Source organism: Pempheris klunzingeri, chromosome 11 (genome assembly GCF_042242105.1).
Source record: "Pempheris klunzingeri isolate RE-2024b chromosome 11, fPemKlu1.hap1, whole genome shotgun sequence".
In the NCBI taxonomy this organism is placed as follows: Eukaryota; Metazoa; Chordata; class Actinopteri; order Acropomatiformes; family Pempheridae; genus Pempheris; species Pempheris klunzingeri.
The window spans coordinates 4,677,728-4,692,826 of record NC_092022.1 but is presented as its reverse complement, the minus strand read 5'-3'; the positions used below and the strand labels follow the sequence as shown (position 1 = coordinate 4,692,826).

The window sequence follows — 15,099 nt, the reverse complement described above, 5'->3', positions numbered from 1 at the left end:
CATAAACGTCTGTCCCTCTTGTATGTTTGTTTGTTTTATTAATGAGATTATTTATCTATGGTGTGTTTTATGATGCAGACTGCGGCTCAGGGGGGTCAGGCTCCGGCGTGGACAGCTGTGAACAGGACCGCTGTCGTACATTTGGGGGCTCGTGGGACGAGGATGCAGAGGACGTCCGTTGTGTCTGTGACTTCACCTGCCAAAGTGTGCCACACAGCACGGTGCGTCTGGCTTCACCGTCACTCAAAACAAAAACAGATTTTTTTTTTATTCCCAAAGTCATAACTCAGACAAATTGGAACCCGTAAACATCAGACATGCGCCGCTGCTGCACAGTTCATCGGGGATAAACACAAATCAGTTTAGAAATTACACAAAAAAGCACTCGTTGTAACTTAATATCTTGCTTTCTAATGATCAAGATTTGACGATAGTTGTCTATGGTGCAATGCATAGACAATGCAACCATTGCAATGGTCCAGTGCAATCATTTTGGTGAAACTGTGTTCAAATGTAAGAATTAAATTACAGACTCTATGACAAGATTATACTTCCTGTTTAAATCAGCTGATCAAGACCATGAGATGTGATTGAAAGCTCCCAAATGAGACAGTAAATGGGTCTTGAGTTTGTGTTTTTTTTTGGGGAGTTTGTATTTATTTATTTATTTGATTATTTATGTTTCCAAGATTCACATGACGATGACATCAGCCTTTTAATAAAAGGAGTGAAACATTATCTAATACTTTTACTTTCTGTACCTTCTTTTGTAGGTTTGTGGCTCAGATGGGACAAGCTATAGCAATGAGTGTGAGCTGAAGAAGGCCAGATGTGAGAAAAAAGAGCACTTGTTGATTCAGAATCAGGGACCCTGTGCAGGTCGGTACATTACACCACTCAGAGCAATGTCATTACAGTGCACAGAAACACCCTCACCAAGGCTCATTGTCATTGGCATTCCATTTCTCCACTCATTCCATCCATTGATGGGGTAGTAATAGTCCACAGTTAGAATATAACCCTGACTGCTGCTGCTGCTGTCTCCGACCACTGTAGCCGTAAACAAACGAAGTGAAGAGGGTCGTGGTAAAATATAATGTGTCTGTGTAATTTGCTCAGGGAAGGTGGGGTTGGCACACTTGTGGCTTCTCAGCAGTCCTCTTGTTTATATCTGGAAACTGATCGGTCATCTGGGGCCGGCCCGTGTGCAGAGTTAAGGAAAATTCTCACGGACTCATGTATGGACAGACCTGATAGCAATGATGATTCACTTTCCCTGCCCAGACATTCTGACAATTTAAACCATTAAGCTTGTGCTCACAAGCTCGCTTCTTAACCCTCAGGATACCACTTTACCCTACTTTAATATAAAAACCCTCTCTTTGCATGTAAATGAATGGCATTTATCAGCCAAAATAGTTGTCAGATCAGTAGTTAAGTAGCAAAGGTTAGCCGTCCTCCTCTCCATGGCTATGTTAAATGAGGAGCATTTGCTCTGATGTTAGCAAAGGCTGGGGAGCAGAGCAAAAGGCACTTAAGGGATTTTGTGTGATCATTCCAGCCTGTTTGATTCCCCCGTGGGTCTAAAATAGAGGAGGATGGAGAGAGTTGAAGAGAGAGTGAGAAAGAGGGAGCTGCCAGTGTTTTCACACACAACCCTGCAGATTCTTCCCTTTCCTAAGCTGGCCTCCTTGGGCACTGACTGTCACGGTTCTCTACCATCCATGGATAATCAATCCTTTTTTGAAGAGCCCTCTATGGGTACGGGAGCTCTGGGCTCTCCTTTCCTATTGGCAAATGGGAAAAACTCAGATCTTGGGGAATTTCTCTGCCCTCCACATTAGCTATGTAAGGAGAAACTTCATTTGACCTCAACTCCCGAAACTTATCGCCAGCAGAGCATGAAAGCAACCTTGTTTTTCAAAGGCTTAGATTTTGATAAAACTTGACCTCTTTTGCATAAGGTGTCAACAGTATCCTCAACCGCATGCATAAGTGTAAAGTTTGCCTCTCATAGCATTTCAAACCGTCCTTTATAGCTGCCTGCAACCTCAAATCTGGGTCAGGGGTTTCAGTTAAGTAAAAAAGAAAAACACTTATTGGTTTACTGGACAAGCAAACAAGTGTAGATGTGCCTTTGTAGGAATATAAAAGGCTAGCTACAATCACAGCAACAGTGAACGCACAGCAGCAGACCTTGAAAATGTGAGGGTAATATTGCACATCACAGTGAGCTGCATTGTGTCGGACAATGGCCACTGAAGAGGAAAAACCCTTGAAGGGTGGAAGAACATATGAAATTAAAAGTTCCCCTTGTCCTAATAGGCTCAGTACCGATAGCTGAATGGAGCATTGGAAAGTGGCAAGTTAAATGAACTGTGTCCAAAGCCCATCTCTGGAGTGGGAAAGCACTGGAAAAAGAGCGAGCCGAGTCATCACCATTAGGCTGAGGCTCATATCCACACCAGTAACAGTGTGATTTATGGCCCCTGTATCTCCAGCCTCCAAACTCCAAATGAGCAACACAAGAAAAAGAGATCGAGAGGGGAATAGAGAGAGACAGAGAAAAAAGGGAGGGAAAGATTTCTGCTTTCTATCTCTACAACTTTACTTTTCAGTCCAAACCTTATAGAGAATTTGAGCAGTTATATATTCGCCTCAACCGTAAATAAACCCCCTTTTGCCCCCGCTGTACATTTCGTTGTTCTCTTCCCATTTCTGGAGAAGCGCCAGGTTTTGGGAACACATTTGTTTTGATTCTGTTGAATGTATTTCTTTATTCCGAGCTGTCACACTAGTTTGAAGGCTGGTGCATCCTTAGACAAAGGAGCTATCCACACACTGTGCGCAGGCAGCAACTGCTTGGCACATTCCTTCACATTATGCAGCAGGCTTTTTTTTTTTTTTTTTTGGGAAAGGTTGTAGGGCGGCAGCGCAATTCCGTAATATTAGACAAGAACAAATGAAGAGAACATGCCTCCTAGTAGGTGGTAAATGTCAGCTGCTGCACATTCACCAGCAATGCCATTGTTTGTTTTCACTTGGAGGTAATAGCATCATTTTCCCCCTGATTTTGAGCCATTGTGGAGAAAGTAGCAAACAGAATTGTTATCTTGAAGCCGGCTGCCAGCCTCTCCACCTCTGCCCCTCAAGCCACTGTCATTGTTGGCAAAAAGTTACATGTGGCTTGGAGATTGTGTTGTCTAATTCCCCCACCCACCCACCCCCCACCTTCCCAATGTAATCACTCAAATGTTGGTGTTCTTGTTTCTCTCCTTGTGCCATCTCCCATCTCCCCTCCCTTTTTCTTTCCTCCCTCATCAGCGATTTCAGCCACATCTCTGCCTGAGCTGACGGCACCCCAGCACTGCAGTCTGTCTGTGTACGGCTGCTGCTCCGACAACACGACGGCTGCCTTAGGAGTCGGACTCGCTGGATGTCCCAGTAGGTCCTCCTCTACGTCCCGCTTTGACCCTTCGACCTTCCATGTGTCCGGAGTTTGTTGAATGCAAGCAACAAAAAAAAAAAAAAGAAAAAGTTGCAGATACCATCAGGGCATTTCAGCATATGGTGCTTATTGTCCTTGACTGCAATTACAGTACCAAAGTTGCAGAGCTGAAAACGTTTCATCTTAATCCAAGGAATAATTATGATAATGGTGTACCATATCAACGGAAAAATCTCTTCATCTGATGATCTGGACAAATGATAGCACAGAGATGGGGGAGAAAATGCAGCATCAAGCTGTTAGCTGACGGATACAGTATGGATGCAGAAAATGCCGATTTAGAAATAAGGATATACAAAGATTTAGTAAAAGGGAAACTCACCTAAGCGCACTTTATCCCCCTTTTTATATGTGGAATAGGGCATACCCAACATTTGAGCCTACCATAAATCTTCAATACAGAGCACCCATCATAGAAAGCAGTATTTAACTGTTGGTTAGGTTACATGACGATGGGGTCTTCCAATGTTAGAGAAGAATAAACCAGTTATGTATTTCAGAGGAGTAAGGAGAAGTTGAAATTGACACCCACGCTGCTCTGCTCTCCTCAGGCACCTGTCAGTGTAATGTCTACGGCTCCTACCAGGGGACATGTGATCCAGCCTCCGGCCAGTGCTCCTGTAAGCCGGGTGTTGGGGGACAGAAGTGCGACCGCTGCGAGCCAGGCTTCTGGAACTTCCGTGGCATCGTGACGGAGAACATGAGCGGCTGCACGCGTAAGGAATCACTTCTTTGCATCTGTGCTGACCAAACAAATGTGCTCCTACTGTACTGTTACACATGACTGCAGGAGTTCATTACAGCGGTAGTCACTGTATGCGTGCAGCCTTTAGTTCCTTACCGAAAAAAAAAAAAATCTTATCACATCCTTAGACCTTCTTTCTATAAAGGGTCAGTTCACCCAAATTATAAAAGTGTAAAAGTGTTTGGATTGAAGAATTTGTCTCCAATTGTAATCTGAGGAGCAGGTTAAAGAGTTTCAGGAGAACAGGATGTCTCATGCAGAAGTATTTAAAGAAGTTCGACTGAGGACGATAGATGAACAGCGCAAGCAAACTGTGTAGTTCCACCTAGTTCTGAAGGTTGCTTCCTCTTGGAGAGTCTTTTGACCCTTCGCTAGGCACACAAGCTTTACTACACGTCCAAATAAGGTTATTCCTCACCCAGATACACATGTGTGAAGACTCTATCAGGTATTGGTTTCTAATCATGAGACTACGCTTATCTAAGTCAGCTCTCTACAGGTCAAAATCAGCGCATTATTAAGAGGAGACAGTCAGACATCAATATGGAGTCTGAGGTATAGTGGAGCATACTTTGGACCTTGGTCTCCTGGCAGACAGAGCCCAAGCCTTACCTGGACTCCTGCACTGCAGAATAGCTGTAGTCTCTGGCAGATGGAGAGTCAGAACGTGGCTCTGAGAGAGACAAGCCACGACCTTCTGTTTTCAGGTTTGCTACAAACTTAAATGTGACTTAAATGTGAAGGACCATTCCTTCAAACCAATCGAGATGAATGAAATTCATTTCAGGTAGTTTAATATAGCTGGACATCAAACCATTGAACCAATTACATTGAATTGTCCTAGTTACTCTAAATAATCCATGGACATCCCTCTGGACAGTTTGCATTGAATTAGTCCCCTTTCAATCACTTGGCAGTGTTTTATGCAGAAGTCCATTCACCTCATTGTATTGGAATGTAGCCCAAAACATTGTGAGACAGATATTTCAAAACCTGGACAAATAAAACCAGTGGCTGGATATTCGACTGGAGCTCAGAGAGAAAAAGATACTTCTCAAGGTAACAACCGCAGTGTGAGAATATATTTCTCACTGAATTGTTAATAAAACTTCAGAGCCAACTCTTCAAGAACATTTACTTAGAAGATTCAAATCCTTGAAGTCAGTGTGTATAGTATAAACTATATATATAGTTTCCGTCTTCCGGCGTGTAGATATAGTATTTGATGACAGCTTTTCTAGGAAGAAATCCAACTGTGTACTTTAGTCCTGTCAAAACAGCATTGAATGAGCTGTTTTCATTTGTATTCAAGTGTACAACGGGGTCAGGACCCCTTGTTTGTCCTGGTGTAATTCAATATGGTGACCAGCTCGTATCCTGCCGCTGTGGTATCATAGGACATACGCTTGCAAAGCCACAGAGCATTTTCAGTCAGCAGCAGGAAGCCTGCAGGTGCCTCACCCATGGCCTGACCTTAACAAGGTTTACCCACAGCAAGCAGACAACACACTGCACAGCAATACCAGTTCAGCAGGAGGGGAGGAAAAAAACGCATCATTGATTCCAGGAACATGATGGGGTTGATGTCCTTCCCTTGGGTTGTTTTTTTGAGTTTCTGTAATGTACTTATCCTCCTCTTCCCTCTGTGGCCCCTAAGGCCACTATTCCCCACTGTTGACTCTGAGACATACATGTATCTGAAGTGAGAATCAGAGGCTAAGTCTGCCTCACACCACTATCCTTATCCCTCTTCCTGTCACTGTCTCTAATTGATACTTTTTTTTTTGTTTTTATCTCATCAATCTCTCTCTTCCTTCTTACCTCCACCTCTCCATGGCAGCTTGTAAATGCGATGCCACGGGTTCAGTCCGGGACGACTGCGAGCAGATGTCAGGCCTGTGTTCCTGCAAGACGGGAGTGAAGGGCATGAAGTGCAATGTGTGTCCAGATGGAAGCAAGATGGGCATGAATGGCTGCGACAAAGGTAATAAGAGAGAGTAGTAAGGCAACCAGTGGAGCGTTAATAAACCACATAAACACACACGTTTTCCTCTTTCGCCTCAGCTTCTCTCTGTCATTCTAAAGTGTATTTTGTCGCCTGTCTGATCTGCGTATCAGCCTCGTAGTAGCCACTTGGCTTGATTTTGTCTGCTTTTTACATCCATCTGGTTAATTGGCACATGGAGGAAGTGGCTGCACGACAGTTAATCGATAGCGATTGTACAAATAACATGTGCATGTACCGATCGCCCATTGATATTTTATTTTCTCTACATCATGCTCCATTTTGGATGATTCACAATACTTGCATGTGTATATTTATACTTCTGCCTAAGGTTTACTTCGATTAATAAAGAGAAAGGCCCCAATGATCGCACAGGCTAAAAAGCCAGTTGAAGGAAAGGTTAGTTCCTGCTGTGGGGGCCTGCAGCTCCTTGATTAAGATGCACCATCAGATATCGACTGGAAGTCAAATGCTTAATGAAGCCAGCAGTCCCGGCGCAGTGGTGGGGCACTCCACCACACATCCTGCCAGATGAAAAGACAAGGCACTGAGAAGTGGTAGCACATGAAAGCAGGAGCCAAGGGGTGGGGGGTACTCTTAAGCCTCTGTGATGTTGCAACAATGCAAAGACCCCCCATTCACAGCCCGGCAGGTGGATGGTGGGCTCACCGGTTGCAGCTCATGCTGTGGCAACTTCAAGGCTTCGGATGCTCTTTTGGAGAGCTTTGGGAAAGATCTGTGGGAAGCAGAGCCAAAATATCCCGAGTGCACACCTTTACAAAACTCTTTTTTACTGCAGTAAGGCAGTTTAGGGAGAATGTTGTGGTCTATGACTATGAATAATTCACACTGTGGGACATACAGGTAACTAAACAATTTTATGATTACATGACCACCTTGGCACTGGGGTCGTGAAAAAAAACAGGCCACTCACTTAGAGGAGGAAAACCTCAAGCACTGTAACGACACAGTTTTCACCCTGTTCCCACACACATTCTGAAATCGGTGGGATGGGTTAAGAGGTGTCGAGGGTTGTGGCTCTGTGCAATGCTTGCTCAGAATGACCCTAGTTACAGACACCAGTGGTCACGCTATAGCAAGAAGAATCATAAATGTTGTCAGCGAAACAGTCAAATCTCTACATAAAACACGAGCTGGACAACCTCTCCTGGTTTTAAAATGTAATTTTCATTATACATGCTAACGTGACGGAGTGGATTTGTGTCACTAACACAGAGAGAGGAAAAGACAACACAACCGAAGACAATCTCAGTCTTAATCTTAAGTAGGACGTCATACAAAAAAGTGGAGGAAGCTTTCAAGTGTTAAGGACTCAAACACATTTACTTTTGTCTGATTAATCTTTATATTTCATCATGCTTTACAGATTTAGAGAAAACCAATTTAATGTCTGTTAAACAGGCAGAACTTTTACTTTGTTGATAAGCAAAAGTTTTGCAATTGCGAAAGTTTCACACTGCAAATGCAACTTTTCATTTAGCTCTACATTTTCACACAACTTTCCACAATTTCATGAACTCATAAAGCAGCTACACTCCGTTCCTAGAAACCGTATGATGGTGGGGTTATATTGAAGCCATTGTCTTCCACAGGTCCCGAGGCCCCAACTTCATGTGAAGAGTTAGTTTGCAGTTTCGGGGCTTCTTGCATTGAGGTGAACGGCCAAGCCCACTGTGAGTGTCCCTCGCCGGACTGTGATGAGAAAAACAAAACCAAGGTGGGTCTTTCAAAGTGTCCACACTTACAAGTAATTTGATCTACTAGTTTACAACGCAGTATAAAGAAAGAGAAATTGTTTCGGTGGCCTACAGGGAGTTAACATGTGTTCCTATCTCCCCCCTCTCCATCTCTGTCACTGTGGAGCAGGTGTGTGGCTCAGATGGGGTGACCTATGCCGACCAGTGCCAGCTGAGGACCATAGCCTGTAGGCAGGACAAGGACATCACAGTGCGGCACTTTGGACAGTGCACAGGTGAGCCCTGTCGAAGCCTCCATGCATCAAGCGTCGCATGGACGGCCAACTGTTGTCAGGCCCCGATCAAAAGATAATGAGCAGTGCCGTGGGCCTGAAATTATCCCCCTCCTGTTGTTTCTCCTCCAATCCATCTCTGTCTCTGTCTCAGAAAGTAAAGTCCCTGCAACATCTATGCAAACCTGGCTGAAATTTTCTATCAACAAGGAAGTACCTTCATATGACAGCAGTGCTAGCAATCCCACTTATTTGTGATCAAGCAAATCTAAATATTTAGTTCCAAACACACATTTCTTATTCATCAAAGTTGCATTTAAGGAGTAATCTCAATTCAAGTTCTCCTCTGAGAATTCTGTTTTTCTTTGTTTGTTATACTGCGCTTTCTCGGGCTCCATGATTCTGATTGTCTAATAGCAAATATTTAGTTCATTCTGCTGAGTACAGAGATTACAGCGGAGTAAGCCCTGCCTGAGAGCAAAATCATGTGTGACACCGGAGAAAAGTTAGAATTAGAAAGAATGATATTGTAGCATTTTAAAACCAGGGGCTCTGTAGTTTGACTCGGAGTCTGAGCCTTGCATTCCCACAAGATAGCAGTGACACTTCTTTTTTGCTCTCTCGCTCCTCTGTTGGGATTTGGCTTTATCTTCAAACCCTCCTGTTGGGAAATGCGTCAGTCCCTTCGCAGCTTTACGCTGCCAGGAACATGACGCTGTTTCAGTCCGATGGCGGATGTAAATACATGTGTACTGAGTAAAAGGTACAGCTCTTGGCCTTTGGTCCAGATGCTGATGGACATTGTTTGGATCGGTGTAATAGGTGCCGGGACAGGCGCCAAGGCCGTGGCTTTCATGTACAGTGAAGTTGTCGCACCGACTGCCAGCTTGTGACACAACGGGGTTCTTCAGGCGCCGCCGGCAAGCACAGTAGGGAAGAGGAGTGCCAGCTGTGTGGTTCTGGCCGTGAGCCACTGCCAGGTGTCAAGCATTTTAAGTTGGAAAAATGTTCATTCACCTCATCGCTCAGTGAGCACAGATCATTTGACCTATTACTGTGTCAACAATAAAGCAAAGTCCTCTTCGTACATCCCCCTTGAGCACTCTTTGTCAGACTCAAACTAGGTCATTTCCATAGGAGGCAAGGCTGTTGACATGGTCTGTTGAATTGCAGTAGCAGGTACACAGATAAAGAATCCAAATATGCTCAGCAAAAGATCGACAAGGCTTTGATAATTCCCCAAACATCTGGTAATTACAAATTCAGTGCCGTGGGTTACCAGCGAAAGGAGCCAGAATGTGGTTTCACATTCCTCTGTTGCCTGGCAATAGAAATGTGGGTTGTGTGTAATCCCTCACCTAGCATTGCTGCACACATGCAAGAAGACGCCTCGCAGCGGACTCTTTCTCTATGGAACCCCCAGGGGAGGAGGAGACAAGCAAGCGCGGGCCCACCGACAGCCACGGAGGATCTTTTAATTTCGTCTCCCGGATGCAGTCGCACCGCGGGTAGCTGCTCTGCCGCCGCTGTCGGCTCGGGGGTTAGATCTCGAGCTCATTTCACGTGTGGCTGGGTGCGAATTAGCATTTGCTCTGCCTCCACCCCTCACCAAGCCGCAGCCCTGCCTGCCCTCCCTCTCACTGTTTACGTGCAGTGCTTCCAGACGCCAGGCCTCAGCGCTGTGGCATGCAAATGCTCACCGAGCTGCTATGTGGGTTGACAAAAAAGCAATGCCAAAGGCTTATATAAATGAATGAATATTGATCTGTCTTATCATAATTGATCTGTTGCAACTTTTTATGATACCACAGAATGCGACTACTGCTGCTCAGTGTGCCATTAACGGGCAGGCTCAGAAAAAAATCGCAAAAGAAGCTCAAAATGTCTCTTCTTGTGACAGAAAACTTGAACAGAACTGCAGCCAGCTGTGATGTTACCCAGCTATCTCTGAAGACTCCAAGCTCAAACACAGCGCGGCCACAGAGTAGTTAGAGAAGCTTTTTTTCTAGCTTCTTTGCTGTGCCTCAGCAAAAGATGAAGCGATATTTGAGAAACCCAATGAAAAATGCAAGAGCTACTGTACCAATGCAGTAGAGGGAGGGCATTTGGACCGATGAGCAAATCCTGGTGCCGAGGGAAAATGGCCACCAAGTTGGCAATGACCTGCCTCTCCCATATGGTGTTATCACCTGTGGGTTTGCGGCAAATTGGCAACGAATGGCAGCATATGGCATTGGCAGCCCTCCGCCTGTGTGTTAGGGTTCTGTTGCCTTCACCGTCTTTGCTCCATGTCCTGCGATTTTCTCTCATTATTCAATCCCTCATTCTGTTCCCGCTGTTTGTCTTGCCACATTCTCCCACCGCTAGATTTGTTAACCAGTTTTTTTTCTTTCTGATTTAAACCATTTTCTTTAGGCATTTGTCCCTATCATTTTCTTCTTCTTGGCTCTGTAGTTCCCTTGTCTTTCCTTTCCCGTCTCTTTTATCCAGATTCCTCCTCCTCCTCCTCCTCCTCCTCCTCCTCCTCCTCACTGAGCACAGCTGACACCACAAACAATCTTAATAACCACCTTTCAACAATAACTACACGGCTGAGACAAGCCAAGATGACAATGATTTTTTTTTTTCCCTCTCTATCCTGTGACATAACTGTCCGTTGCTCCATTGAGAGGGAAAAAAGCAAAAAAAAAGGCAAATGGACTGTTAAACCTGATTAAGAGAAGCGTCAGCCTAACAGACTGTGCTGCCAGTCCCTCTTTCCTCTGTTCTTCTCTTTCCTTATCCCATGTCACGGAGCTTGCTGCTCAAGATACGCACACACACACACACACACACACACACCCAAACACACATTAGGCACTTCCCAGGGAGCAAGCCACCTGACGCTAAGCTTGGCACCTGACTGACAGGTGTAGCCAAGAGGAAAAGCAATGCATGCCACCATTCTTGGTGATAGCATCACTGCTCTATGCACTCCACTCCAAATCCCTCTCCATACAAATATCTGCTGAGCTTTAAGCTGACACTGTGTGTCTCCCAGGCTTTCTGCCGTCACAGTAGGTATCATATTTCACACCTCGGTGAATAATTGCCGATCAAATAGGCGATTATACCAGTGTAATTAAGTCCTATACATAATGTTAGGCGAATCTTAATGAGGCGCAAACTTAAGGTATCTGGGTTTTTTCTTAATCCTCTGTTCATTTCACCCACACAACTATACTCGTGGGGCGTAAAGAAGTAAAGGGAGAGCGACAGTATTGTCACACCTGCTTGCCTTGGCTAAATCTGAAGTGCTCACTTACGTAGCATCTCCCCGCCAGCTCACTCTTCCCCCTGAGGAGTTTTTGTCCTATTTATCGTTCTTTTATCGCAGACAGTTTGTCCTTTTGCACCAGGGCTTTTTGCATTGGTAATGATGGTCTCTCCGCAGAGAGCCTCTTCACTCTCCCTCATTTGGAGTGATTTCTTGCCTTGTGTGTGCGCGTGTTTGTGTGTGTCTGTTGACAGCAGTGTGTTTGTGGTGGCGTTGACGGATGCTCATGCTCTCTGCAAGCAGCAGTCTGCCGTCTTTGAAGCTGGAGTTAAAGCCGGCTTTTTTTGCCCCATTTCTATCAATCATTCATCACCAGAGGCACTGGCTGTTGGTGATTAAAGCTTTGCTACTGGAGGGCAGCATTTGAATATGGATATATAATTCATAGGCATTGGCACGGCATGCACACAGCACACGGACATGCATATTGTGCACGCAAATGCAATGCCATATGTGTACACACGCAAGAACAAACACACCACACACTATGCATTAACAGCAACTGGAGTAGTTTAACCCTGATGTAACTCATCTGCATCTGAAACACTACTCAGTGCGTATAACTTTGAATCCAGTATGTCATCGGTTGGCTTATTCCATATTCACTCTGCATATGGATGCACTTTCATTACTTAAGGTTTGTCAATTAAAGATTCCTGACATCTCATCAATTGCAGGGTTTTTAATCAGAGGTTGCTTTTACAAATGGGAGTCTGCATATGTGTGTTTGTGTGTTTGTGTTTGTGCGTGTGTTCTTTTTTTAATGTTATTTCATTAATTACATTGCTGAGAATGAGGGAGAAGGTTTGGAAGATTAAAAAAGGGCATAATCATTCAGTGAATGCAGAGGTAAAAAGTTATAATCAGCAATAGGTTATCATAATCATGAAGCGGCTGTGCTGTTTTGTTTCATTGGCTAATCGTGTTTTTGTAAAGTGTGATTTTTTTTTTTTTTAAGGTTGTTACTGAGCTAGGTAAATCAAAATCAAGCATTTTCATGTCATTCATCCATTCCTTGCTTCCTCCCCTTCCCTCCACCAGAGACCATCTCTGAGCCGGCAGACAGACCCACCCCCAACCCCCCTGCCACCACCCCAAGCTCAGCCGCTGCTGCCACCATCACCACCCCCGCCCCCTTCCACCCTAACATGGTGTGGGCCTTCCCGATACCAAGGACGGCTGAGACAGAGACAACTGAGCAGCCCCCGGCCACCACCCCCTATTCCACCATCACCCACAACAGTGCACGAGCAAACCACCACCACCCCATCTACACCCAGCCGCAGTCCACCGCCGCCACTGCCACCACCACCTCCTCTAAGAGCAGCCCTGCCCCCTCCGCCGCTGCAGTTGCCTTTGAGGGCTCGGGCAGCGGGGAGCCAAGCGGGGACGACCAGACAGAAGAAGAGGAGGAGCTAGAAGAGGAAGCGGGGAGCGGCATCCCAACAGAGGCCAGTGGGGCAGAGGAGCCTGTCGGTAAATCCCTGCTCTTTCACTTCATTACCCATAATGCTTTGAGGGTTATGTGGGAGGGGCTTTTTTTTTTTCCAAGAAGGAGTGGGACAAACTCATAGTCTCTACTTAGCTGACATCATGACACATTCATACCATCATCTGTTAATTGAAAGTTACATTAACATCAGCACAGGCTTATGTATTTGTATGCAAATTGTTGTTAGGGGACAAATGTCAAAGGCAGGCAGGCAGGGAAGAGAAATCTCTGTAAACAGATGCCGTTAGTGTCATTTCCACTTGCATAAGATGTATATCTCAATTTCAGACAGAAAGGAACGTATTTGCACGGTTCACTGTTGCTGCGTCACCCATGCTCTCTTCTCCCATTCCACCGGCACACTCGCTCTCAACAGCTAGCAAAACAAACCCACGCTCTGTAAAATACACTCTCGGCAGGCCGGATGAAACTGTTGGTCCGCGTCTGGGGATCTCTGGAGCCTGACTTGACAGGCTGATGTGACTGGGAGGTTGAGGTGTGAGTGTGTGTAGAGTCTGCTTACCTTGTCACATGACTAGTCTCAAATCTTTCTCGACATGCCCCCCTGACTGTAATGGCAGGCTGGGCCTCTGCTCGGACAACGAGGAATGGCTGAGACTTTTCAATCAGAACTTTTTTTTGTTGTTGTTGTTTTTCTGTTTTTCATCCATCCATCCAACTTGCCTGACAGCTTGCAGTAACAGGATAGGATTGATGGAACAGTGTGGCCCCAATGTGCTCTTCCTCAGCTCTTCCTCCTCCTCCTCCTCCTCCTCTATCGCTCCCTCTCCCCGAGTTGTAGATTTATTCTCTTGTCAGACGCTGACCAGAGTGCTCGGTGACGCGAGGAGCATGTAGCCTGTCTGCCGAGGAGACCTAGTGTCCTGTGGCTGTGTGTGTTTATGTGTGTGTGTGTGTGTGTGTGTGTATGTATATGTGTGTGAATTAACGTGTACCCAAGCATGCCGGGATGTTTTCCACATTGTGTGTGCTTGCTGAAGTACCAGCACGCACATCAATGGGTGAATGTAAAAGTGTCAGTAGAATGGGAGATTGAACAGTGCAGATTTCAACATGGATATTAAATCTGTACTACGCTGTGCTTCCTCATCATTGCATTGTTTAGGAGGTGTGCTTGTGTGTTTTATGTGTATGTTGAAGTCTTGTGTTTATTTTGGGTGTGTGTGTGTGTGTGTGTGTGTGCGTATGTTTGTGTGCACCTTATCTCCAGCTTCTCCTTGCACTTGAGTTTGTACAATTCGAAGTGCACATATCACTGTCTAAGTATATAAATGTGAGCAGGTCAGAGGTGTGCATCTGTACGTGTTTTTGTATTCACGCGATGTTGAAATCTGTGGCTGTGTGTTGTCAGTGTGTGTGTGTGTGTGTGTGTGTGTGTGTTTTTATTTGACAGCTCTCATCGCTCCCAACGGAGTCATGCAGCGTCCCCTTGCTGTTGTGCACTGCCCTCTTCCCCCTACCAGCGCTCTCCGCCTCAGCCCAGCATCTGTAAATCTGCAGACCACACGCCAACAGATGCCCTATAAACCCCCCAGTCTCTTCTCCCCCTCCTCCCTCCTCTCGCCTCTTTTGACCGCGAGTCCTTGAGCAGGACGTCCCTCGCTTCTGACGTCTTTACGACTTGTTTAGCCGCTAGCTGTTTGCCTCCACGATTATTTCTAATCTCTGTGCGGCCGTAAAGTGTGCCGCTTCGACCAAGACGTCCCCTGCACCAACACCATCATCAGAGAGGACGGGGGTCCAACAATGTTGCGCACTCTCATCCTTCAGACAGAGAAAGCCCAGCCACTTTTATGTCTTTTATGGCCCAAGATAGCCAGATATACAGTGACTGTAACATAAACACAACTATGGTTTTTTTTTTTCTCCTGGGAAGCCTTGAAGTTAACCATCAACCAATCAGCAGCGAGCAGTTATCACGTCCCCTCATCATTTAAAGTGCTCTGTGTGTGATATGACTGGAAACAGTGCCCATTATGCGTACTCTGCCAAAATGACTTCCAGGTGTAAAATCTATTCCTA

At 45.5% G+C, this 15,099-nt stretch overlaps 1 protein-coding gene across 1 annotated transcript in view; it reads left to right on the top strand.

Annotated features, from left to right (window-relative positions):
* Positions 1-15,099, top strand: part of agrn (agrin) — a 233,982-nt gene that overhangs the window by 179,928 nt on the left and 38,955 nt on the right. Inside the window, exons 11-18 of the mRNA XM_070839320.1 lie at positions 79-221; positions 774-879; positions 3,325-3,444; positions 4,060-4,224; positions 6,094-6,237; positions 7,872-7,996; positions 8,146-8,251; positions 12,606-13,040. Of these exons, the coding sequence (XP_070695421.1) occupies positions 79-221; positions 774-879; positions 3,325-3,444; positions 4,060-4,224; positions 6,094-6,237; positions 7,872-7,996; positions 8,146-8,251; positions 12,606-13,040 (1,344 nt within the window). The remainder of the gene's footprint in view (positions 1-78; positions 222-773; positions 880-3,324; positions 3,445-4,059; positions 4,225-6,093; positions 6,238-7,871; positions 7,997-8,145; positions 8,252-12,605; positions 13,041-15,099) is intronic.